Here is a 27,671-nt window from a genome sequence, read left to right as displayed (position 1 = left end):
CACCAAATCAAGTTTACCTTGCTTTATCCAGCCCGATTACAGGTGGCTTATGAGGGATGCTCTGTTTTTCACAATTCCCTGAAGAAGAATTGGATACTGTGCTCACTACAGGTTCGTATCAAATGACCCCAGAAGAGCACTGACAGTCTGGACTGCTACTGTATTGCTTTGAGACTTGTTTGTATTCTTCTAAGGAGGTTTACAGTGCGCTGGATTTTTAGTCTGGGGGTATGGAGTGGATTTACTAGACATTGTGGAGTGTATGACTGTGCGTTGGCCTCTGCTTTGTGTGTGTGTGGGGGGGGGGGGGGGTCTTTGCAAGGGGACTTATGGTTGCAGTTGGGTGTGGATTGGGAAGGGAAACTGGGGAATTGAATTGGGTTGTATGCTCTGGTTGTCTGGTGGTGTCTGGGCTTGTATGATATATTAGTTATTTTATATAGGGGTGTTAGCCTTGAGGACCTGGTGAGAGCTGGGCATTGGGTCCTTGGAATACAGGGTACTGGTACAGTCTTTCAAAAAATGGAACGTAATGGGTTAATTCACCCATAAAAAGTGCAGATTCTACAAGTATTAAAACAGAAGGGAGTGCATGTGGTCTGTTTGCAAGAAACCCATCGTAAGATCTTGAACATGAAAAATTGAAACGCGGTTGGGTGGGAGAGATGGTGTACTCTTCTGACACATCCCATAGTGATGGGGTGGCTATACTGCTTAGTACGGATTGTTTCTGTTCAGATCCATAAAAGATACAGATGGTAGATTTGGACCATTCAGAAAACAGATGTCTACGCCCCTAATATTTTTAATATGGACTTCTATCGTTATCTGGTAAAGCTTGGTAGTCCTTATTTGCATCTTCCATTTATAGTGGTGGAAGATTTTAATGCTACAATAGACCCCTTTGTTGATAAGAACATAAGCATCAAGCCCAGCATCTTGTTTCCAACAGTGGCCAATCCAGGGTAAAGCATCTTGTTTCCAACAGTGGCCAATCCAGGTTACAAGTACCTGGCAAGATCCCAAAACAGTACCATACATTTTATGCTGCTTATCCTAACATAAGCAGTCGATTTTCCCCATCTTAATAATGGCTTATATACTTTTCTTCTAGGAAGTTATCCAAAGCTTTTTTAAACCCCACTAACATAACTGCTTCTTCATTGAGAATACTGACCATTTAACCTTAATCTTTGTTTTCTATCTTTTAACCAGTTTTTAATCCACAATAGAACACTACCTCCTATCCCATGACTCTCCAATTTCCTCTGGAGTCTTTCATGAGGTACTTTGTCAAATGCCTTTTGAAAATCCAGATACACAATATCAACCGTCTCACCTTTATCCACACGTTTGTTCACCCCTTCAAAGAAATGTAATAGATTAGTGAGGCAAGATTTCCCTTCACTAAATCCATGTTGGCTTTGTCTCATTAACCCATGCTTTTGAATATGCTCTGCAATTTTGTTCTTTATAATAGACTCTACCATTTTGCCCGGCACCGATGTCAGGCTCACTGGTCTATAGTTTCCCGGATCACCTCTGGAACCTTTTTTTAAAAAAAAATTGGCATTACATTGGCCACCCTCCAATTTTCCGGTACCATGCTTGATTTTAAAGATAAATTACACATTACTAACAATAGTTCTGCAAGTTCATTTTTCAATTCTATCAGCACTTTGGGATGAATACCATCCCAGAACAGGTGATTTTCCACTCTTCAATTTGTCAAATTGCCCCATTACATCTTCCAGTTTACAGAAATTTGGTAAGTCAGGAAAACCTATTCCAGTTGATTTAAGGGCTAATACAGGTCTTCAACAATTTTGTAAATTCTTGGATTTAAGTTGATTCCTGGCATATATTTACACCCTCTGGATAATGATTTCAACCATATTGCCCAGGCGCATCTGGTCATGCTGAATGGTGCACAGCATTAAATGGTCAGAGCTTAATGAGACCACCTCTGCTGGAAAAGAATGAGCCTCCCTCTGACAGAAAGGTCACCTGGCACGGACAACTATACAGTGGAGGAGGAGCAGGACTATATCCTCTTGCAAATCTTCTAGAAACAGAAGTAGCAGACATTTGTGGCCTAGATAGAGTCTTAATAGTATCCGCTTCATTGACTTTGTCGCCAAATAAGTTTTCTCCATGACAAGGGACATCTGCTAGACACAGAGACATTGCATTGAGGGCCATCTGCTAGACACAGAGACACTGCATTGCCACTGCTAAGGCAGAAATGCATGAAGAGACATCAAAGGCATCAAAAGCCTGTCTGGCCAGATATTTATGACAGTCAAGACATTTTCTGTAAAGTTTATGGAATTCCTCAACATTTTTGGGTGGAAGGAATTCTGCAAAAAGACAGAGTACTCTGAATTAGAGATTTTAAATAAATTGTGGAACAGAGTTGATAATCCAATATTCAATTGGTCAGCACTGAAGCCCGAAAAGTTTTTACTACCAAAAGAGTCTAATGTTTTAGCTTCTTTTCCTGGAGGAGCAGAAACATGAGACCTTCCACTGTGAATGTGCTTTAAAAAGGATTCTACAACTAATGAATGGTGCGGTAGTTGTGTTTTTTCAAATCCAGTGGATTTTTGTATCCTATAAATTGCATCAATATTCTTTGGGGCCACGTGAACTGTCAGTGGAGTCTCCCAGTTTTTGAGTATTGTATTCTTCATAATTGAATGAAGTGGAACAGCCATTCCTTCTCTAGGAGGGGAATCCATCTAGAATCTCAAAAAGTTCTGAATGACTTTCTTCCTCCGTTTCTAGTTTAAAAGGGTTCTTAGTTCCCACCCACCAATTCCCATCTGGACAATTCCAACTGAATCAATTTCCATCACACCAGAGAGGACAATTCCCAAATCCCACTCAAAAAAACAAAATAATACACACTAAGAATTAATCTCCTTCTCTTTCACCTTCTAGAGCATTTGGTGGGGGGGAGGGGAAGCAATGACCCCCAAAACCCTCCCCCTCAAATATTATCTTTTGCACATCCCTTTCTCCTTTCAGACATGCAGTTTGTTTGGGGAATTGCCCTAGGTGGGAATTGTCATGGGGGGATTTGGTGGATGAGAACTGTTCGGTGGGATCTATCCATGTGGCTACTCACCTTTAAAAGGTATGGCCTGAGCCATCTTTAGGACAAAGCCAGGAAAAGGGATATCTTTGGAGAAGATCTACATCTTTCAGGTAGCGGGAGGGATCAGATGGCATGCCATAGGACTCCTCAGCTGAAAGGTCTTGCAGCTGTTGATCCATCTCCCAGGAAAGGTCCGAGTCCGACTCTTCAAAGTACTGTTCATGGGAAATACGAGGAAGAGAGTGATGACTAGAGCGTCGGTTCTGCGTCAAGGCAGATTAGTCTCCAAAGTTGTAGAAAGATCAACTGGTGATGTTGACGAATGTGTCGGTCAGGTTCTTGCTGCAATGGATGGTCGACACCAAGCCGGCATCCGGACCCTCTCCCGTGACTGTCTTTCTGATGCATCAACGTCTAGTAGCGCAATAGAAATGATAAGTAGTAGTAGTAGTATCGTTGGGCTGGGTGGAGACTGGCAGAAGCATCCTGTAAGCCTCTACAGACTGCGAATGCAGTAGCCCTGAAAGCTCCTCCTTCAGCGTAACCCGGATTCTCTCATGAAGTGTAGGCATTGGTACTGGCTGAGAAAGCAGTGTGGAAGAAGCCCGAGACCTAGCATGTACAGGCATAGGAGATCTCGAAGACTTTGAAGGCTCTCGATAGGAAATGAGGACGCTTCTCGTGCACTGAGAACATCGATGCAGGGGAGGTATGGGCAGAGTGCCTGGAGGGAGAGCGATAGCAATGCTTCCCAGGATTTTACACTGCAGGTCCCTCGATGTATGCAGCACCGACAACGAAAACGTAGAGTCCTTACACGTATGCGATACCGAGTCCAATGTCAGTTCTTCTCCATGTTGCATCAGTGCACCTGATATTGATGACGACGCAGGTTCTGCGTCGAGTATCAAAACCCCTGTCATATTCGACGTGTCTATGTCGATGCAGAACCAAAAAGTTTTTCTTGCTGAACTCTGTGGGCTTTAACGGTCCTTGCTTGCATGTGCATGCAGAGGTGACACTGTACGTCCCGGTGCTCTGGACCTAAGCACTGAACACACCAATTATGGGGATCTGAGAATCAAAAAGTACATTTCTTAAAGCCACTCGGCACCGTCGTTGACAAGGAGGGAAAACTGGCTGACGCTAGACCAAAAGGCTCCATGGCCCAGGGAGCTAGAGTAGTTGAATACCCGAAAATAATCAATGTTTCCCAGGTAAGAGAAGGGCTCGGAGGCCCCACAAGGCCGAAAATCGAAAAAATGAAAATATGTGAAAAAATGTATAATTTGAACTTGATATTGAAAATAGAATATGAAGAAAAAATGTCCCGAAAAAGGGAACACACAAAAAAAGGCAAAAGTTTGATGCACTGAGGAGATCAAAAAGTCAACCTCTGCTCCATGGAAAATTACAGACTGCTGGTCTCATGCTCGAGTATAGGGAGGGAAGGTACCCTTGCATGTGTGGTGGGGGCACTACCTCAAAGATATAAAGTGACGGTGCACTTGGCAGAGTCTGCACTTGGTTCCGTGGATGACATCATCCACACGTGAGAACATTATGCTTGCTTGTCCTCGGAGAAAACTAATTTTGCAAATTAGGCCCTAAGTTTAAACCTGAGGCAATGGATGGTTACATGACTTGTCAAGATCAAAAGGAGCATCACAAGGAACATCAGTCACTATTCAAACCATTAAGATAATCCTCCAGTCTGAGTGTCTCTGCTATTATTCATATTTTCTGTCATTTTTACTGAGAGACTAACAAATTTCAACAAACTATCACAGTGATTACCAAGTCAGGTCCTGGAATACCCTTTGCCAGTCAGGTTTTCAGGATATCCACAATGAATATGCATGAAAGAGATTTGCATATAATGTAGGCAGTGTAAGCAAATCACTGAACTACAATATAAAACAAATCACTAAATAGAAATAATTTCTAACTTTAAATAACTGAATACACAGGCATTCTCACCATCACAAACTGGAGAGCACAAAGGTTTATACCTGCTCATGAAGGTCAACTATTACTGCATTCTGCTGAGGTGGATGCACAGCAGGATGCAACATGTGAGGGGATACATTCGGTGGGTAGAAAGCTCTGGGCTCTTCCACTGTTTGTTGCTGTCCATAATGAAGATGACAGTTTTCATCTTGATTGATAGAACTGTGACGAAACAGACGGTCTCTTCTTCCTCTCTGACATCTAATGGGAGGACTGTAACCAAATAAAATCAGGAAAACAGTTAAGTTGCCACACAAAGTACAATTTTGAAACGCAGTCTTCAGCTGTTACAATTTAAACCATTTCTGACATGAGAACAGATACATTAAAAAAAAAAAATTCTAGCCCTCCTTCTCTTGTTCTCACTATGGAGTGGAGGTCAGTCTGGATGCTACTACACAGGCATGAAACCATTTGGATCATTCAGAGCACAGTCGAGAAGCAGTATCTTAGGTGCAGGGCTCACAGCCACTCTAAACAACTAATCACACCAGATATGAGGTTCTAGCAAAATAAACCTTCTCTAAGGGAGTGAAAGGGAGAATAGATGGCAAGGATGGCCAAACTGAATAGGCCATGTGGTCTTTTCTGCCTTCATTTTTCTATTTGCTGTAAAACTTGCTAAGAGGTGATAATTTCAAAGTACACATTTTCACGGATGAACTCATCTTTCATTAAAGCCAAAAGTTTTAAATTTACTATACTAAAATTCCTTGCTCTCACCAGTAAGAAACTGTCATGGGTCAGGGAGAGTAAGCCCTTTGGCTGCAGCCGTGTTTACGCTGCTTAAGTAGTCTGGAGGCTAGGTAGGCCCCAACTGGAGGCAGGCGAATCACGCCCAGACTAGGATTTAGACTGGCCAAGTTTAGAGGTTCAACCGCAAAACCAAGTGGGGTTCACAGTTTCCACAAAAGTGGAAAAAAACAACTTCAAGAGATCAAACAAAGTACCGGGATAAGATGCTCCAAAACACAAACTTTATTCTGACCCTACACGGGCCGTGTTTCGGCTTTTACAAAAGCCTTCCTCGGGGGTCGATCAGTGAGTGCACAGTGGTATGCTGATTGACAGTGCAGCACATAAATTGGTATCTCATGCCAACTAACCAAACCTGTTGGTTAGTTGGCGTGAGATACCAATTTATGTGCTCCACTGTCAATCAGCATACCACTGTGCACTCACTGATCGACCCCTGAGGAAGGCTTTTGTAAAAGCCGAAACACGGCCCGTGTAGGGTCAGAATAAACTTTGTGTTTTGGAGCATCTTATCCCGGTACTTTGTTTGATCTCTTGAAGTTGTTTTTTTTCAACTTTCTTTTGAGCAAGTTTAGAGGTTCACCAGGAGAGTATGGAGTTCTGCAACAAAGGCCAACAGGAGGTAAACTGTCCAGATACCATCAATGCTACTGAAGAGGTTCAAGAAAGTCTAAACAATCCCGGAGGTCAGGGCAGGCTGGGAGGAACAATGGAGGAACGGCCTAACGTGCAGAACAGCAGCCTGGAGCCCCACAATGAGCCATGGAACCTGTCCACGACAACTAGCACCAGTGGCAGGTATGCCAGGGCATGGTCACAGCCATGGCAATGAAAAAAATAATTGGGGAAAAATTGCCAAAAAATAAATCAAAAATTAAATTTCAGTTTATATTCATTTATAGTCAATTATTCTAATTAGGACAACAAAAGGAGAGTTTTCATTAAAGTTTTAATTACATTTAATTAGCTTCTAAGAAGCAAACACTAAATAAATTGTACATTATACCATATAATCTTGAGGCTCTTTATAGTCATCTGATATATCCCTAGTACCTTAAAAAGTTTAAATTAAACAACTCTATAATACTAAAATGCAGACAGCAGTCTAGAAGCAAGAGGGATGCTATCCAGTCCTTTGCACTGAGAGACACACACATGATTATCTCCAAGTTGGTGGGAGGTTATGTGTGTGTGCTTGATGCAAACAGCTCCAAGCTCTCAGAGAACAAGTCCGTTCTCTTGAGGCTAGAGTAGCAGATTGAAGGAGCTGAGGGAGAAAGAGGTACATAGAGGAAGCCTGTGGGGACATTATAGAGAAGTCCCACCTCCAATCTGGAAGCCCTTGTGCTATATTGGAGAAGGAAGGTCTCCTAAAAGGAAAGCATCAGCCTGGTAAAGATAACGTAATCCTGTAGCCAGGAACAGCCCACCAGTAGATGCAATACCCTCTGCACTGAGGATATGACTACAGGAGATTCTGCCCAGGATGGAAGGGTTAGGATAACTGTTGTAGCTGGTGATTTCATTATCAGGCATCTAGACAGCTGGGTGGTGGTGGACGTGAGGATAGCCTGGTGCGAAGGTGGTGGACCTCAAGCTTCACCTAGATAGGGGAGGAGCTGACTCCTTGGTAAATGTGGGTACCAATGACATAGGAAAAATGATAGGGAGGTTCTGGAAGCCAAATTTAGGCTCTTAGGCAGAAAGCTCAAATTCAGAACATCTAAGGTAGCATTTTCAGAAGTGCTCTCCGTTCCATGTGAAGGGTCCAAGAGACAGGCAGAGCTCCGGAGTCTCAATGTGTAGTTGAGGAAATGGTGCATGAAAAACTCCAGAGGAAATTGGAGTGTCATGGGATAGGAGGTAGTGTTCTATTGTGGATTAAAAACTGGTTAAAAGATAGAAAACAGAGAGAAGAGGTTAAATGGTCATTATTCTCAATGGAGAAGGGTAGTTAGTGGGGTTCCTCAGGGGTCTGTGCTGGGACAGCTGCTTTTTAACATATTTTATAAGTGACCTAGAGATGGGAGTAACTAGTGAGGTAATTAAATTTGCTGATGACACAAAGTTATTCAAAGTCCTTAAATCGCGGGAGGATTGTGAAAAATTACAAGAGAACCTTACGAGACTGGGAGACTGGGCGTCTAAATGGCTGATGACATTTAATGTGAGCAAGTGCAAAGTGATGCATGTGGAAAAGAGGAACCCGAATTATAGCCACGTCATGCAAGGTTCCACATTAGGAGTCACGGACCAAGAAAGGGATCTAGGTGTCGTCGTTGATGATACGTTGAAACCTTCTGCTCAGTGTGTTGCTGCAGCTAAGAAAGCAAGTAGAATGTTAGGTATTATTAGGAAAGGAATGGAAAACAAAAATGAGGATGTTATAATGCCTTTGTATCGCTCCATGGTGCGACCGCACCTCGAATATTGTGTTCAATTCTGGTTGCCGTATCTCAAAAAAGATATAGTGGAATTAGAAAAGGTGCAGACAAGGGTGACGAAAATGATAAAGGGGATGGGACGACTTCCCTATGAGGTAAGGCTAAAGCGGCTAGGGCTCTTTAGCTTGGAGAAAAGGCGGCTGAGGGGAGATATGATAGAGGTCTATAAAATAATGAGTGGAGTTGAACGGGTAGATGTGAAGCGTCTGTATTTCCATGTAATTTCATAGAGAATCATAGAAATACTTACCTGCCATACTACAAGCAGGGTCGCCGAGAGACTGGGCCAGGCCCGGGGCAAGGCTGCCCCCCGGGGCCCTGCCCCTGCCGCCCCTACCCCCCAGGTTGTCGTAGTCGCCGCCCCCCCTCCACCCGCTCCCCTCCATCCACCACCGGGCTGGCTCCCCCCCCCCCAATTAAAATCATAGCGCCTCACCTTTACCTTGCTCCATGTGAAAGAAGCACAGCAGCGGCAGTCTGCAGATCGCTTCCCTTCGGGCCTTACCTCCCTGTGTCCCGCCCTCGACTGACGTAACTTGCGCGAGGGCGGGACACAGGGAGGAGGAGTAGTGGCATTTTACAAAGGTGTTTCCTACCCACTCCCCTTCATAACATGGCTGCTTGGACTAAAGCAGCACTGCAAGAAAATAATAATAATAAAAATTAGAAAAATAAAGAGAGAATCATTTACCGGTTTTGAATTTCCTATTGTCAGTAATTTCATGTCATGCATAGGAGTTTGTGCATATTACCTGAAAAACACACTTTACCCAACATTCATCAGTATGAAACAGCTGCATGCAATAAAATGGGAAGAGGAAATACTACCTACTGGCTTAAAAGCAGTTAGCTGATCTTACCTCCTCCTGTTGCGGGCAGATATGTTGCATCTTTCCCCTGAGAAGTGATATTGGTTGGATCGAGCTGAATGCAGACCCCTATTTGATATCATCTCCCATGGTATTGGTGGTGAAGATGCTGGAGATGGTGTTGTATAATCAAAAACGGAATGAGAAAGTCGCTGACGTTTAGAATGTGGACCGTCTTCACTCTGTGCCTTTGAAACAAAACAATAGACTGATTCACTGATGGCCTATCCTGTTTTATAAACAAAGCTGGCTTAACTATTAGCAAACTAGGCAGTTACCTAAGCTGGCAACTTCTGGAGGCAACAAAAATCAACTGAAGTCAAAGCAAAACAACAGTTCCTGAGTTATGCCTACTTTTCAAATAACCATCTAATTGGGTAAATGGTTCTTGGAAAATGAATTTTGGTAGTAGTGGTACAGCGAAGATACTTACTTGTAGCAGGTATTCTCCAAGGGCAGCAGGCTTATTATTCTCACAAGTTGTTCGACTATCCGCGTTGCATCGTCGACCCACTTGTGAGAAAGCGAAGTTTCTTACCTGAAGCAGGTATTCTCCGAGGACAGCAGGCTGGATATTCTCACGTGTGGGTGACGTCACGTCGGCCCCCAGAGGATTTTAGTAAAAAATCACAGAAGTCTCTTCTGGAGCGTTCTACCGCGCGAGGAGCCGGTACTGCGCAAGCGCGAACACGATTTCCCGCCCATCGCGCAGTCACGCTCCTCAGTTGAATCCAATAGATGAAAAGAAATCAACTCCAAAGGGGAGGAGGGAGGGATTGTGAGAATATCCAGCCTGCTGTCCTCGGAGAATATCTGCTTCAGGTAAGAAACTTCACTTTCTCCGAGGACAAGCAGGCTAATATTCTCACGTGTGGGGTATCCCTAGCCCCCAGGCTTACTCAAAACAATAACCATTGGTCAATTGGACCTTGCAACGGCGAGGGCATAACAAGGATTGACCTGAAACAAGAAACATCTAACTGAGAGTGCAGCCTGGAACAGAATAAAAATGGGCCTAGGAGGGTTGGAGTTGGATTCTAAACCCCAAACCGATTCTGCAGCCTGACTGCCCAAACCGACTGTTGTGTCGACTGTCCTGTGAAGGCAGTAGTGAGATGTGAATGCGTGGACTGATGACCACGTCACAGCATTGCAGAACTCTTCAATAATGGCTGACCTTAGATGAGCCACTGACGCAGCCATGGCTCTAACATTATGAGCTGTGACATGGCCCTCCAAAACGTCAGCCCAGCTTGGGCGTAAGTGAAGGAAATGCAATCTGCTAGCCAACTGGATATGGTGCGTTTCCCGACAGCAACTCCCCTCTTGTTGGGATTAAAAAAACATAGTAGATGACGGCAGAAAAAGACCTGCACGATCCACCCAGTCTGCCCAACAAGATAAACTCACATGTGCCATTTTTTGTGTATACCGTACCTTGATTTGTACCTGTCTTTTTCAGGGCACAGACCATATAAGTCTGCCCAGCACTATCCCCATCTCCCAACCACCCGCCCCGCCACCCACCACCGGCTCTGGCACAGACCGTATAAGTCTGCCCAGCACTATCCCCACCTCCCAACCACCAGCCCTGCCTCCCACCGCCGGCTAAGCTTCTGGGGATCTATTCCTTCTGAGGAGGATTCCTTTATGTTTATCCCACGCACATTTGAATTCCGTTACCGTTTTCCTCTCCACCACCTCCGTTTTCCTCTCCACCACCTCCCCCGGGAGGGCATTCCAAGCATCCACCACTCTCTCCGTGAAAAAATACTTCCTGACATTTTTCTTGAGTCTGCCCCCCTTCAATCTCATTTCATGTCCTCTAGTTCTACCGCCTTCCCCTCTCCAGAAAAGGTTCGTTTGCAGATTAATACCTTTCAAATATATGAACGTCTGTATCATATCACCCCTGTTTCTCCTTTCCTCCAGGGTATTTATTTATTTTATTTATTTATTGCATTTGTACCCCACATTATCCCACCTTTTTGCAGGCTCAATGTGGCTTACAGGGTGTTAATTTGGTGTGATCATTACATAATATTAGATACAGTCGGTAATAAATTGGAAGTAAAAGAGGAATTAATTAGAAAGTAATGGGTAAGGTCGTGTCGAAGTGTTTTAGAGCGTTTGGGTGATGTACGGAGTAGTATGATTCATCAAGGATTGTTTTTGTAGGCTATGTTGAAGAGAAATGTATACATGTTCAGGTCAACAAGTCTCTCCTCATACGTCTTGTAACGCAAATCCCATACCATTCTCGTAGCTTTTCTTTGCACCCCTTCCATTTTTTAAACATCCTTCACAAGATAGGGCCTCCAAAACTGAACCGTATCTTGAGAAGGATGTTAAAGAAATAAACAACTAGGCGGACTGTCTGTGAGGGCTTGTCCGCTCCACGTAAAAGGCCAATGCTCTTTTGCAGTCCAAAGTGAGCAGTTTGCTTTCGCCAGGACTTGTATGAGGGCGAGGAAAAAAAGTTGGCAAGACAATTGACTGGTTCAGATGGAAATCCGACACCACCTTTGGCAAGAACTTAGGGTGCGTGTGGACTACTCTGTTATGATGAAATTTAAGGTAAGGAGCATGAACCACTAGAGCCTGAAGCTCACTGACCCTACGAGCTGAAGTAACAGCCACCAAGAAAATGACCTTCCAGGTCAAGTACTTCAGATGGCAGGACTTCAGTGGCTCGAAAGGGGGTTTCATCAGCTGGGTGAGAACGACATTGAGATCCCATGACACAGGAGGAGGTTTGACAGGGGGCTTTGACAAAAGCAAACCTCTCATGAAGCGAATAACTAAAGGCTGTCCAGAGATAGGCTGACCTTCTACACGTTGATGGTAAGCACTAATTGCACTAAGGTGAACTCTTACGGAGTTGGTCTTGAGACCAGACTCTGATAAATGCAGAAGGTACTCAAGCAAGGTCTGTGTAGAACAAGAAAAGGGATCTAGGGCCCTGCTGTCACACCAGACGGCAAACCTCTTCCATTTAAAAGAGTAACATCTTTTAGTGGAATCTTTCCTGGAATCAAGCAAGACTCGGGAGATACCCTCAGAAAGACCCAAGGAGGCGATTTCTAAGCTCTCAACATCCAGGCCGAGAGAGCCAGAGACTGGGGGTTGGGATATAGAAGAGCCCCCTCATTCTGAGTAATGAGAGTTGGACAGCACTCCAATCTCCACGGTTCTTCGGAGGACAACTCCAGAAGAAGAGGGAACCAAATCTGACGTGGCCAGAAGGGAGCGATCAGAATCATGGTTTCACGATCTTGCTTGAGTTTCAGCAAATTCTTCCCCACCAGAGGTATGGGAGGATACGCATGCATAAGGCCTGTCCCCCAATGAAGGAGGAAGGCATCTGACGCTAGCCTGCCGTGGGCCTGAAGTCTGGAACAGAACTGAGGGACCTTGTGATTGAGCTGAGTGGCAAAAAGATCTACTGAGGGGGTGCCCCACTCTCAGAAAATCTTTCTGGCTACAGCCCTGTTCAGCGACCACTCGTGAGGTTGCATGATCCTGCTCAACCTGTCGGCCAGACTGTTGTTTACGCCGGCCAGATAAATGGCTTGGAGAAGCATGCCGTGTTGGCGAGCCCAAAGCCACAGCTGCACGGCCTCCTGACACAGAGGGCGAGATCTGGTACCCCCTTGCTTGTTTGTGTAGTACATCGCAACCTGTCTGTTTGAATCAGAATAATTTGGTTGGATAGCCGATCTCTGAAAGTCTTTAGAGCGTTGCAGATCGCTCGCAACTCCAGGAGATTGATCTGAAGACGCTTTTCCTGAAGGGACCAAGCTCCTTGAGTATGAAGCCCATCTACATGCGCTCCCCATTCTAGGAGGGATGCATCCATCGTTAGCACTTTTTGTGGCTGGGGAATTTGGATTGGGCACCCCAAAACCAGATTGGATTGAATTGTCCACCACTGAAGGGAATTCCGAAAGTCGGTGGACAGCTGGATCACATCCTCTAGATTCCCTGTAGCTTGATACCACTGGGAAGCTAGGGTCCACTGAGCTGATCTCATGTGAAGACGTGCCATGGGAGTTACATAAACTGTGGAAGCCATGTGCCCCAGAAGTCTCAACATCTTCCGAGCTGTGATCTGTTGAGACGCTTGAACCTTGGAGACCAGAGACAGAAGGTTGTCTGCTCTTGGCTCGGGAAGATAGGCACAAGCTGTCTTCGTGCACAACAGAGCCCCTATGAATTCCAATTTTTGAACCGGGTGGAGATGGGACTTTGGGTAATTGATGACAAACCTTAGTAGCTCCAGCACTTGAATAGTCATCCGCATGGACTGCAAAGCTCCTTCCTGGGAGGTGCTCTTCACGAGCCAATCGTCGAGATAAGGGAACACATGCACTCCCAGTCTGCGTAGAGACGCTGCAACAACTGCCAGTTACTTGGTAAATACCCTGGGCGCAGACGCCAAGCCAAAAGGCAGCACACAGTACTGAAAATGCTGCGTTCCCAGCCGAAACCGCAGATACTTCCTGTGAGCTGGAAGTATCGAGATGTGAGTATAAGCATCCTTTAATTCCAGAGAGCATAGCCAATCGTTTTACTGAATCATGGGAAGAAGGGTGCCCAGGGAAAGCATCCTGAACTTTTCTCGAACCAGATATCTGTTCAGGCTCCTTAGGTCTAGAATGGGACGCATCCCCCTTGTTTTCTTTTCCACAAGAAAGTACCTGGAATAGAATCCCAGCCCTTCCTACCCTGGTGGAACGGGCTCGACCGCATTGGCGCTGAGAAGGGTGGAGAGTTCCTCTGCAAGTACTTGCCTGTGGTGAGAGCTGAAGGACTGAGCTCTCGGTGGGCAATTTGGAGGTTTGGATTCCAGACTGAGGGTGTATCCTAACCGGACAATTTGAAGAACCCACCGGTCGGAGGTTATTAGAGGCCGCCTTTGGTGAAAAAATTTTAACCTCCCCCTGACAGGCAGATCGCCCGGCACGGACACGTTTACAGTGGCTATGCTCAACTGGAGCCAGTCAAAACCCCGTCCCTGGTTTTTGCTAGGGAGCTGCAAGGGCCTGTTTCGGCGCACGCTGTTGATGAGAACGAGCGTGCTGTGGCAGAGCCTGAACCGGCTGTCGAGAAGCAGGTGTGTACTTACGGCCTCTAGAGGCGTAGGGTGTAGTCCTCTTCCCCTTAAAAAACTTCCTAGATGAATAAGCGGATGCAGAAGGCGCCCAGCGGGAGAGAGAGTCCATAGCGTTATCACGCTGATAGAGTTGATCAATCAACTCTTCTACCTTCTCACCAAAAAGATGATCCCCCCCGGCAAGGGATATCCGCAATTTTCTGCTGAGTTTGTTCCTCCAGGTTAGAGGCACGCAACCATGAGAGTCTGCACATCACTATACCCATAGCAGAAAATCTGGATGTCACATCGCAAGTATCGTAAATGCCCCTGGACAGGAACTTGCGACACGCCTTCTGCTGCCTGACCACTTGGCGAAAAGGCTCGGCCTGCTCCAGTAGGATGCATCAACCAAGCTCTCAAGCTGCCGCACTGAGTTCCGCAAATGAATGCTCATGAAGAGCTGGTACGACTGAATTTTGAAAGCGAGCATGCCAGCCTGATACGCCTTCCTCCCAAAAGAATCCCAAGGTTCTATGTTCTCGCCCCGGAGGTGCCGAGACAAAGTTCCTAGAACTCTTAGCTCTTCTGAGAGCGGAACCGCAGAGTCATGAGGCAACTGAGGCCAGACGAAACAGGGTTCCCCGTGGATCCGATACTGGGATTCAGCCTTTTTGGGAATAGTTGGACAAGAAAGAGGCTTCTCCCAGTTCCTCATCAGCACTTCCCTGAGTGTATCATGAAAAGGAGCTGTGGTAGAAGACTTAGGTGGAGATGGATAATCCAGGACCTCGAGCATCTTGGCCCTGGGCTCATCCACAGTCTCCACAGGGAAGGGAATGGCCTCAGACATTTCCCGCACAAAAGATGAAAAAGACAAGCTCTCCGGAGGGGAGAGCTGCCTGAGATGAGGGGGCTGAATCAGATGGAAGACCTAAAGAATCCTCGGCAGAGAAAACTCCATGACCCCCATCTTCATCAGATGAGCCATCATCGGATGGGGCTAGCAACTCAGAAAGAGCAGCCCGGATCAGAGTCCATCTCAACATGGAGGTGCGGTGACCTCGATGACGGTGTCGAGAAGTCGACTCCCCAGGAGTCTCCGGTGAAGCTTCCTCCACCGAAGGCAATGACGAGTCGACCCGGGAGGCTACCGACCCCGATACCGGAAGCGGTACCGGAGAAGGGGACCTCACCACCGGCAAAAGGCTAGGTGCCACAGAAGCCTCCGGCACCATCGGTACCGGTACCTCCGGTGCTGGACGCAAATGGTGCAGCACCACTGCCATAAAAATCAGGAAAAATAGCCTTGATACGCTCATCGACAGAAGCTGTCGGGGAAGGCTGTGGTGTCGGTGCGGGCTTCAGAGGCAGAATCTGCAGAGGCTGGGGAGCCGGTACCAGGCTGCCAGACGACCTGATACCTCCATGACAGAGGGAGAGCGATCCTCTCGGCATCAACACTTCTCGGGTGCCGAATGCCTCGACGACCCGGAGCTCGCGGTACTGTGTCGAGAAGGAGAACGATGACGGTGCTTCTTGGCCTTCGCCCGACGACCGTCATCGAGACTCCTCGGTACCGGTGAGGAAGACATGGAATCCACACGCTTCCTCGGGGCCGGGTCCGATAGAGGTCGGTCCCGGGGGGCCTGCAAAGCAGGAGGCGCCGAGGCAGGTGGAGACCTGCTCGATGCATCACTGCTCCCAGCATGCATCGGTCTTTTGGCAGCCTGTACCCGGTCTCCCGATGCCAACGCTGCCCTCGACGGTACTGATGTTGACGCCGACACCGAGGTACCGGACCCAAAAAGCTTTTCTCTTTGGCCCTCTCGAGAAAGCTGAGTGCGCTTTTTCATTTTTAGGCACAACTTACAGCTTTCCTGAAGATGGTCGGGCCCGAGGCACTGAAGGCACTAGGAGTGCGGATCAGTGCCAGAGATTGTCCGGTTGCAGTGGGCGCATGGCTTGAAGCCGCTGGGCGTCTTTGATGACATCGCGGGGAAAATCGCCTCCACAAAATCAAAGGACGCGATTGTGTCAGAAAAACAGACACAAAAAAGGGATAAAATATCCAATCAAGCGACCTAAGAACGGTCGCAACGAAAAAAGAAAGGAAACTTAGAAAATGAAAAAACTAAGAAATAAAGGAACTAAAAGATTTTTTTTAACATGAACACCCGAAAAGGGTAAAAACGAACTTCGTTGAAGAAAAGAAAAGAACTTCCACTCCGAAGACCTGGAAAAACGCGAAGCGCTGAGAACAGAACTTCGTGCCTCCTCAGACGCGGAAAAGAACTGAGGAGCGTGACCGCGCGACGGGCGGGAAATCGTGTTCGCGCATGCGCATACCAGCGCCTCATGCACTTGTCCTCGGAGAATAATATAGTCTGCTTGTCCTCGGAAAATTGGGTTGGTCATTTTAATTACTAAAATTTGAAGGGGCATACTCAATTCAAAGTTAATTGATAGGGGTGCATCACTAAGATTCACCAAGGCTGCCTAATACTCTTGCAACAGCCTTGTTTATAAAAACACCATCACCTTAAACATATATTATATATCTCTATATAATTAGAACACTGTTCACAAGAATAAGTAAACTCCCTAGTGCATTAATATGTAGCAAACACTGTAGCAAATACAGTTTTACCTAGTCTAAGGATGATCCAAATTGATTGTCAGAGAATTGTGAATCCTCTTGAACAAAATATCTCTTTCTGCAAATATGGAAAAGTTACTCACTTGAAGCAGGTGAGCTCCAAGGACAGCAGGATGAATATTCTTACTGATGGGTGACATCACTGATGGAGCCCAGATCGGGAAATACACCTGAGCATTCTTTCTAGTAAAGCTTGGAAGTGGCTCACCACACATGTGCATGTCTTCCCACCTGCTCTCTTTGTAAAGGACCAACTGAGTCCTGCGCAAGATAAATGAGATTATCTTGTTGGGCAGACTGGATGGACCATACAGGTCTTTATCTGCCATCATTCACTATGTTACTATGAGTCTGATACAGTAGCTGATATATTCAATTCCAATAGGAGGGAGACAGGGCACTGAGAACATTCATCCTGCTGTCCTGCTACAGTTGAGTAACTTTGTTTTCTCTGTGGACATGCAGGATGCAGTATTCTCACCGATGGGAATCCCTAGCTACTAGGCCATCTTAAAAGAAAGGGGAATGCAATGGAGATCTGCAACAGAAAGAACCTGTAATTAAACTAAATTTCAATTTGTACATATACATAAATGGTTTGTAATCCTTTTTTTTTTGTTATAGACAGCCTGGAACTGAAAAGAAATGGGCCTTAGAGGTGGAGTTGGATTCTAGATCCCAAATAAATTCTGAAGGACTGTCTCACCAAATCCACTGTCACATCGGAAATCTTGTTCTAGGCAGTAGTAAGATGTGAATGTGCTGGCAGAAGTCCACATTGTACCTCTGCAAATCTCCTCTATTGAAGCGGACCTCAAGAGGACTAATGACACAGCAATGCCTCTGACACCGTGAGCCATGACCCAACCCTCTAGAGTCAGCCCAGCCAATTCAAGAGAGTGAATTTACCATAGGTCAAAAGATGCAAAAAGCTGGGTAGACTTTCTATGGGCTTTAGTCTACATATAAAAGGCCAAGACTCTCTTGAAGTCCAGAGAGTTCAGTGAACGTTCACTATGATGGGCATGTGGCTTAGGGAAGAATATTGGCAGAACAATTAACTAAGATAGAATTCTGACACTTCCTTAGGAAGGGATTTAGGAATCATGCAGAAAACCACTCGGCTGTAAAACTGTGTAAGGTGGATGGATCAGCTACTAGGGCCTGTAGCTTGCTCACTGACCCTGTGAGCTGAAGTGACCACCACTAAAAACAAAACCTTCCAGGTCAGATACTTCAGAAGACAGGTGGGGGTGGAGGGATGGGGGTGTCAAACTGAAAGATTTTGAATATCTTGGCCCTGGGCTCATCTTCCATATTCAAATCAAATGGAATGGACTTAAGCCACCTCCTGAACTAAGTTTAAAAAAAAGCTGCTCTGGAGGAAATTTTCTCCTTTCATGTGGATGAGAGTGGCCTGAAATAAGACCAAAGGACTCATCCTCTGAGAGGACTGGTGCTTCCTCCGACATCTAACAGCTATCACAATCAGATTCATAGAAGTACTCCCTGGGAGACATCAGAGTCTCTGCCCAACATCCTGGTCAGGCCTGGGCTGAGGACATCAAGATACCAGGGATCCCTGGTTCCCTGAGGATTCCCCTCTCCTCTCACCGAGGGACTGGAGATTGACACAGGCTTGGTGCATGGTGGCTCCAACGCTGGTCAAGGCCTCGGCATCGACATACTCCTCGCAGATAGTGCATGGGCCTGCAGAATAGGCTGGATCGCCTGAGGGGGTGGCACCAATGCCCTGATGCCATAGCCTCTTGCCAGGCAACTAGGTGCTCCATCTGCTCCTGAAGCATAGCCCTGAGCCACTCCTTCTCACTGATGAAGGCTGGGGGTCATCCAGATTGGCCATGTTTGTCAAAGTTATCTGGGGGGTATCGGTAGCCTGGTCTCAGCTCAATGGAGATTATCGCACCCAGTTCGGTTACCAGGAGGGCGAGAAGTCCTCTTGTAAGGGGCATTTCGAGGACACTGGTAACCTCAATGCCTGTGTTCTCAATGCCATGCTTCGAAAGGGATCAATGCTTATGCTTCATGGCCTCTGCTTGACAAATGGCATTTGAGTACCTTGGCATAAATAAGGAGAAGGTAGGGGGATCCCCTTTCAATGTCAATACATCCCTAGTGTTCGACATAGCTTCCAAATGCATAGAGACTGATGTCTCCAATGCTGAAATCAATAGACCAGACTTCTTGGCACCAAAAATCTTGACCACCGATACCTCTTCTTGATCTCTGTGAACAGAGTTTACAAGAAGAGGGATCATAATTGGGTCCCAGGTACTAAAGGCATCAGTTATGGGTGTCCTTGAGGGATACAGTCCAGTTGCACCAAGATCAATTCTTAAAACCACTGGGTATGTTATAGAACATTACAGGAAAAACAGCTGTGGTGAAATCAAACAGCTTGATGGTGAAAATGTACCCAACCAGGTGCCTGAAGGGCCTATAGGGCCGTGGAAAAGCAAAGGAAACTTGAAAGTGCCAAAAACCCTAACTAGGAGGATAAAAGGGGAAGTATAGTCAGTGACTCCACATGAACAACCTACAGAATAGAGCAGAAAATAAGAATAAAGATTGTGAACTGTGATGGGTAAGTGTTACATGCAAGCTTTATGGAACAATGAAGAGAAGACATCCTCACTACTCTACAGAAAACTGAGCTGAGCTGGTCCTGCATAATGACAGCAGGCAGGAAGGTACATGCGCAGTGAGTCACTTCCAAATGCTTCTACAAAGAACATTGGGAAGCATTTCCTTAGGTTGGCTCTATGGGTGATATCACCCATCAGTGAGAATATTACATCCGGATTATCCTTAAAAACAGACTGAACAGTAGCTGCTTTCTACACTCAAGGTTTTAAAAGCTTGAACAAACTGCAATCTAAGCAATAACATCCAATTTAAGAAATCAGATCAAACAATTCTAGGTTTTTTAAAAAGAAAATTGAACATGAAATGAAAAACTTCTGATATTTAATTTTGATTTCTCATTAAAAGTGAAGATACTTATCTACAGCAGGTATTCTCAGAGGACAGCAGGCTTCACATTCTCACAAGTGGGTAGATGATCCGTGTCGCTGGGGATTCGGCATACTAGCCAGCATAGGAAAACTTCAAGAGCCTTCTGGAGTGCAAGCTGCGTGCCACTGCACATGCATGGAGTGCCTTCCCGCCCAAGGCACATCTGCTTCACTTCTGTTTAATACAATAGCCTAAAAATAAACAAATTACGAATATTCAACTCCAAGGGGAGGTAGGTGGGATTGTGAGAATGTGAAGCCTGCTGTCCTCGGAGAATACCTGCTACAGGCAAGTATCTTCGCTTTCTACGAGGACAAGCAGGCTTCCAATTCTCACAAGTGGGGGACTCCCTAGCATCCAGGCTCACCAAACACAAAAAAACAATGGTCAATTTGGCCTCGCATCAGCGAAGACATAACGCAGATTAACCTGAAACAAAATACAGAATAAAAAATGGGTCTAGGAGGGTGGAGTTGGATTCTAGACCCCAAACAGATTCTGCAACACTGACTACCCAAACCGACTGTCGAGTCAGGTATCCTGCTGAAGGAAGTAGTGAGATGTGAATGTGTGGACTGAAGACCATGTCACAGCCTTACAATTCTCTTCAATGGAGGCAGACTAAGTGGGCAACTGACAAAGCCATGGCTCTAACATTATGAGCCGTGACATGACCCTCTAAAGTCAGCCAAGCTTGGGCATAAGCAAAGGAAATACAATCTGCTAGCCAATTGGAAATGGTGTGTTTACCGATGGTGACTCCCCACCGGTTGGGATCAAAAGAAACAAACAACTGGGTGGACTGTCTGAAGGGCTTCGTCCGCTCTACATAAAAGGCCAATGCTCTCTTGCAATCCAAGGTGTGCAAGCTGCTTTCGCCAGGGTAGGCATGGGGTCAGGGAAAAAAATGTTGGCAAGAAAATCAGCTGGTTCAGATGGAACTCCCGACACCACCTTTGGCAGGAACTTAGGGTGCATGCAGAGGACTATTCTGTTGTGATGAAACTTAGTATAAGGTACATTCACTACTAAAGCTTGAAGCTCACTGACCCTACGAGCTGAAGTAACAGCCACCAAGAAAATGACCTTCCAGGTCAAGTACTTCAGATGGCAGGAATTCAGTAGCTCAAAAGGAGTTTTCATCAGCTGGGCGAGAATGACATTGAGATTCCACGGCACTGGTGAAGGCTTGACAGGGCACTTTGACAAAAGTAAACCTTTCATGAAGTGAACAACTAAAGGCTGTCCAGAAACAGGCTTATCTTCTACATGATGATAAGCACTAATTGCACTAAAGTAAACCCTTACAGAGTTGGTTTTAAGACCAGACTCTGATAAGTGTAGAAGGTATTCAAGCAGGGTCTGTGTAGGACAAGAAAGGGGATCTAAGGCCTTGCTGTCACACCAGATGGCAAACCTCCTCCATTTGAAAGAGTAACACCTCTTAGTGGAATCTTTCCTGGAAGCCAGCAAGACTCAGAGACACCCTCAGAAAGACCCAAGGAAGCGAATTCTAGGCTCTCAACATCCAGGCTATGAGAGCCAGAGACTGGAGGTTGGGATGCAGAAGCGACCCCTCATTTTGTGTGATGAGGGTCGGAAAACACTCCAATCTCCATGGTTCTTCGGAGGACAATTCCAGAAGAAGAGGGAACCGTATCTGCCGCAGCCAGCAGGGTGCAATCAGAATCATGGTTCTGTGGTATTGCTTGAGTTTCAACAAAGTCTTTCCAACTAGAGGTATGGGAGGATACACATAAAGAAGGCCTGTCTCCCAATGAAGAAGGAAGGCATCTGATGCTAGTCTGTCGTGGGCCTGAACACTGGAACAGAATTGAGGGACTTTTTGATTGATCCGAGTGGCAAAAAGATCCACCAAGGTAGTGCCTTATGCTCGGAAGATCTTGCGGGCTATGCCCATGTTCAGAGACTACTCGTGAGGTGGTATTATCTTGCTCAGTCTGTAAGACAGGCCATTGTTTACGCCTGCCAGATAAGCAACCTGGAGAAACATGCCTTGACGGCGTGCCCCAGAGCCACATCTGGACAGCTTCCTGGCACAGAGGTTGAGATCTGGTGCCTCCTTGCTTGTTGGTGTAATACATCACAACCTGATTGTCTGTTTGAATTAGGATAATTTGATTGGACAGCCGATCTCTGAAAGCCTTTAGAGCGTTACAGATTGCTCAGAGCTCCAGGAGATTGATCCGAAGATTCATTTCTTGGAGAGACCAAGCTCCCTGGGTTTGAAGCCCATCTACGTGAGCTCCCCACCCCAGGAGACAGGCATCCGTCGCCAGCACTTTTTGTGGCTGAGGAATTTGGAATGTAATTTCAAAGTCAGATTGGATCGAATTGTCCAGCATTGAAGAGAGCATACAAGCTCCGGGGACACTCGGATGACATCCTCCAGACCTCCCGTGGCTTGATACCACTGAGAAGCCAGGGTCCATTGAGCAGATTTCATGTGAAGACGTGCCATGGGTGTAACGTATACTGTGGAAACCATGTCATCCAACAATCTCAACATCTGCCGAGCTATGACCTGCTGCGACACCCAAACCTTGGACGCAAGGGAGAGAAGGTTGTCCGCATGCGCCTCTGGGAGGAAAGCTCGGGCATTTTTCGCATCGAGCAGGGCTCCTATAAACTCCAATTTTGAACTGGATGGAAATGGGTCTTGGGGTAATTTATTACAAACCCTAGTAGTTCCAGCATCTGAATAGGCATCTGCATTGACTCCCGAGCACCGTCCTCTGAGGTGCTCTTCACCACCCAATCGTCGAGATAAGGGAACACATACACTCCCAGCTTGCATAGCGATGCTGCGACTACCGCTGGACATTTTGTAAAAGCCCTGGGAACTGACACAAGGCAAAAAGGGCAATACATGGTAATGAAAGTGATGTGGTCCCAGCTGAAATTGAAGAAACTTCCTGTGAGCTGGAAGTATCAGGATAGGAGTGCAGGGCCGTGCCAACATGGTAAGCGGGGTAAGCACAGCGGGGTAAGGCACGGGGGGCCGTCCTCTGGGGGGCGCCGCCGCACCATACTTACCTCGCCCTCCCGCTCCCATTGCCCAACTGCCCGCCCTCTTCTCTCCCCCAACATCCCTTTCCCTTTTTTTATCCTTTTGAATTTACCTCCGTCCGGCAGCGTAGCGTCAGTGAAGGAGGTGGCGCTCCCAACGTGCCCGCTCCCATGTCCCAACTGCCTGCCTTCTTCTCCTCCCCCCCAACATCCCTTTCCTTTTTTTATCCTTTTAAATTTACTTCCGTCCGGCAGCACAGCGTCAGTGAAGGAGGCGGCGCTCCCAACATGTCTAGCCTTCCCTTCGGCTCAGTGTTCTGCCTTCTTCTGATGTCAAGGAAATGACATCAGAAGAAGGCGGGACACTGAGCGAAGGGAAAGCTAGACAGTACACGTCGGGAGTGCCGCCTCCTTCACTGACGCTGCGCCTGCGCTGCCGGACGGAGGTAAATTTAAAAGAAAAAAAAAAGGGATGTTGGGGGGGAAGAGGGCGGAGTTGGGACATGGGAGCGGGAGTGCAGGGGAGAGAGGAGAATGGATGGGAGGGCAGGGTTCATGGAAGGGAGAGAGGGGAATTGCTGGACAGGGATGAATGGAGGGGGCAGGGGACAGAGGAGCATGGATGGGAGGGCAGGGCTCAGGGAGAGAGGGGAATTGCTGGATAGGGATGAATGGAGGGGACAGAGGAGCATGGATGGGAGGGCAGGGCTCAGGGAGAGAGGGGAATTGCTGGATAGGAATGGATGGAGGTGGGCAGGGGACAGAGGAGCATGGATGGACATGGATGGGATTGCAGGGTCCAGGGAGAGAGGAGAAATTGCTTAATATGGATGGATGGAGGTGGGCAGGGGACAGAGGAGCATGGATGGACATGGATGGAATTGCAGGGCCCAGGGGGAGAGGAGAAATTGCTTAATATGGATGGATGGAGGTGGGCAGGGGACAGAGGAGCATGGATGGGAGGGCAGGGCTCAGGGAGAGAGGGGAATTGCTGGATAGGAATGAATGGAGGGGGCAGGGGAAAGAGGAGCATGGATGGGAGGGCAGGGCTCAGGGAGAGAGGAGAAATTGCTGGACATAGAGGGGAGGGAAGAGAGATGAAGGAGATGAAATGAGGGAAAAGGAAGCGAGGAGAAAAACTGCACATGGATGAAGAAAACAGGCAGAAGCTGAGGACCAGAAATGAAGAAGAAAGGAGGAAAGGAAAGAAATAAATGGAAAGGAAGCCCTGGAAATGGAGTTAAGAGGACAGATAGCAGCAGAATCAGCTACTGGGCCAGCATGATCAGAAAAAGAAAGTCACCAGACAACAAAGGTAGAAAAAAAATCATTTTATTTTCATTTTCGTGTTTGAAATATTTACATCTGCTATCTTATTTTGCAATGTATAACAAATTTGTTTCTAAGAATATTGCTAACAATTCCTGTCAGTGTGGCAAGTGGTGAGCAATCATTTCACGGGGGGGGGGGGGGGGGGGGGGCAACTGATAGTCTGCAGGGCAGCGCCAGAGACCTTAGGCACGGTCCTGTAGGAGTGTATGCATCCTTAAAGTCCAGACAGCACAGCCAATCGTTTTCCTGAATCATGGGAAGGGTGCCCAGGGAAACCATCCTGAACTTTTCTCCGACTAGGAAATTGTTCAAGGCCCTCAGGTCTCAGATGGGGCGCATCACTCCTGTCTTTTTCTATACAAGGAAGTACCTGGAATAGAATCCCTGCCCTTCTTCCCTGGTGGAACGGGTTCGACCGCTTGGGTCTTTAGAAGGGCAGAGAGTTCCTCTGCAAGTACCTGCTTGTGCTGAAAGCTGAATGAATGAGCTCTTGGTGGGCAATTTGGAGGTCTGGAAAGCAAATTGAGGGTGTATCCTAACCGGACTATTTGAAGAACCCACCGGGGTCAGAGGTTATGAGAAGCCACATTTGGTGAAAACATTTTAACCTCCCTCCAACCAGCAAGTTGTCCGGCACAGACACTTTGACTGCGGCTATGCTCTGCTGGAGCCATTCAAAAGCTCATCCCTTGCTTTTGCTGGGGAGCAGTGGGGGCCTTGGGTGCATGGTGTTGACGAGAACGAGTGCACTGGGGCTGAGCCTGAGCAGGCCGGCGAGCCATAGGAGTGTACCTACGCCTAGAGTAGGAATAGGAAGCACTCCACAACCCTCCAAAATACCTCCTGGATGAGGAGGTAGCTGCAGAAGACGTCCGGCAGGAGAGAGAAGACATAGCCTCAGTATGTTTTTTGATCTGGTCGGAGACCTCTTCAACCTCCTCTCCGAAAAGATTATCTCCCTAGTACTCCTCGCTTTTTTGAGAGCGGCATCCACCACCATGGAGTTGTGGGGTAACTGGGACTTCACCAACCCAGGCTCCCCGTGGATCTGATATTGGGCATTAATGTTCTTGAGGACCACAGGGACAAATAGAGGAGACGCCCAGTTCAGTACGAGGACTGCCTTGAGTACCTCATGGAAAGGAGCCATCACTGCCTCCTTAGGTGGAAAAGTGTAGTCCAGGACCTCAAGCAACTTGGCCCTGGGCTCATCCTCCTCTTCTACAGGGAATGGAATGGCCTGCACCATTTCACATACAAAAGAGGTGAAAGAGAGACACAGTCTCCTCTCAGGTGGAGGGGAAGGCTCAGAAGGGATCCCATAGGACTCATCAGAGGAAAAGTACCTGGGATCCTCTTCTGATTTCGACTACACAAAGACTCCAGTATTTTTTCTTTATCACAAAAACATTTTATTGTATTGCAATGGCCGCTAACCTCACTAGCACTGCTGCCTACTATTAAAACCTCACACATTCACTCCTCCGCTCACCTTGCACACCTGTATTTAATTTAAATACAAAACAGTTGATTTTACATTTTAAACTGCATACTTATACTGTTTCGTATTGTGCATATGTTTTGCCATGCTTATACATTATATCATACTCAAATAATCAAAACTCAGTCCTGCCAGCTAAATGGTCCTTTTCCTACAAACGCCACGCCTTCCGCATGGATGCAGTGAAAATGTTTCCACATAAACGCTGGATGACTGTTCTTCATGGACAAACTCTGTATGTCCGTTAAACCTCCGTTGGCTGTTCAAATACGCCACCTCCAGTCATTAGTATGCATCACAATACAGGTGCTATGTGCTCGGTGACTAACTCAACAGTCCACCATATCTGTTTCATGTTATGCCGGCTCCTCTTCTGATTCCCACAAGCGCTCTTCTTCAGTGTCGGAGAGCACTTCCCTCAGAGATGTCCAAAACCGGGCCCGCTTTGACGTTGAGTACCCATGTCCTCGAGAATGGTGTTGAGGAGTTGGCTCCCGCCTCAACTCTGGCAAAGCTTCCTCCACCGACGTCGAAGGCGAACCAGCCTGGGTAGCAATCACCACCGGAGCCGAAAGCGGCGCCGGTGCCAGAGGCCGCACCGCGGGCTGAGAGCCAGGCGGGGTCACAGAGGAAGGCATGGCAGGGGCAGGCACCCCTGATGCACATCGCTGCATCAATCTCTCTAAGATCTCTGGGAGCAAGGCCCGGATACGCTCGTCAAGAGCCGCCATCGGTAAAGGCTGAGGCGCCATTGTGGAGTCAGGCTGCTGAATCGCCTGAGGTGCAGGAGCAGGATTTCGGCTGCTGGGAGAAAGACTCATCGGCACCTCTTGGATGGAGGGGGAGCAGTCCTCCCAGTGTCAATGCTTGTCTCCCGGCATCATGTGTCGAAGGAGATCGGTGTCAGTGCTTCTTGGCCTTCGTCCTCGGTGCTGACGAGGACAATGTCGAATCCTCACATTGCCTCAGTGTCAGGTTCGACAATGGCCAGTCCCGGGGGGGCGGGGGGGGGGGGGCTACATAGCAGGAGGCTTCGAGGTAGGTGGAGACCCACAACGCCTCACTGCACCCAGTGTCACAGGGTCTCGCAACAGCCAATCCCTACCTAGACTCCCGATGCCGATGCTTCCTTCAATGTCGACACTGACGACCTCGATGCCAAAGAACCAGACTGAGCTCCAAAATGTTTTTCTCGTTGAGCCTCTCGAGAAATTTATGTCCTTTTCTTCATACAAAGGCAAAGGACACAATTTGCCGGGTTATAGTCGGGCTCAAGGCACTGAATACACCAAGAATGTGTATCGGTACCCGAGATGGTCCGGTTGCACCGGGAGCAATGCTTGAAACCACTGGGAGTCTTCGATGACAAGGAAGGGAAAATGGCTTCAGCAAAATCAAAAGTCGCAATTGTGACTGAAAAAAAAAATGGAAAAAGGCACAAAAAAGAAGAGACCTGTCCGAGCAGGCCTAAATGGGGCCCGTGACGAAATATAAAGAAAACTTAAATGTGGGCCAAAAACTATGAAGGTATTAGGATTAAAAAATATTTTTTTTTAATAATGAAAAAAGAAAGAAAAAAAAACAGGAAAAAAGCGCTGAAAACGCAGTAAGGCTCTTCCCGAGCATGTGAGGAACAACATAGAGCACAGCTGCTTCCTTCCACAAAAAGAAAGAAACTGAAGTGAAGCGGATGTGCCTCAGGCAGGAAGGCACTCTGTACATGATCGATGGGACGCAGCTCACGCTCCAGAAGGCTCTCAAATCTTTCCTATGCTGGCTAGTATGCCGAATCCTGGGCGACGTGGATCGTCTACCCACTTGTGAGAACTGGAAACCTGC

At 47.0% G+C, this 27,671-nt stretch overlaps 1 protein-coding gene across 3 annotated transcripts in view; it reads right to left on the bottom strand.

Annotated features, from left to right (window-relative positions):
- RNF38 (ring finger protein 38) overlaps window positions 1-27,671 on the bottom strand; it is a 348,251-nt gene that overhangs the window by 247,991 nt on the left and 72,589 nt on the right. For all 3 annotated transcript variants that reach the window (XM_030194345.1, XM_030194346.1, XM_030194347.1), the window contains exons 3-4: window positions 9,171-9,367; window positions 5,113-5,323 (exon numbers count right to left, since the gene is read on the bottom strand). In XM_030194345.1, the coding sequence (XP_030050205.1) occupies window positions 5,113-5,323; window positions 9,171-9,367 (408 nt within the window). The remainder of the gene's footprint in view (window positions 1-5,112; window positions 5,324-9,170; window positions 9,368-27,671) is intronic.

Source organism: Microcaecilia unicolor, chromosome 2 (genome assembly GCF_901765095.1).
Source record: "Microcaecilia unicolor chromosome 2, aMicUni1.1, whole genome shotgun sequence".
NCBI classification, from domain to species: domain Eukaryota; kingdom Metazoa; phylum Chordata; class Amphibia; order Gymnophiona; family Siphonopidae; genus Microcaecilia; species Microcaecilia unicolor.
The sequence above is the reverse complement of the archived record's forward strand: the minus strand, read 5'-3'. Positions and strand labels throughout refer to the sequence as shown.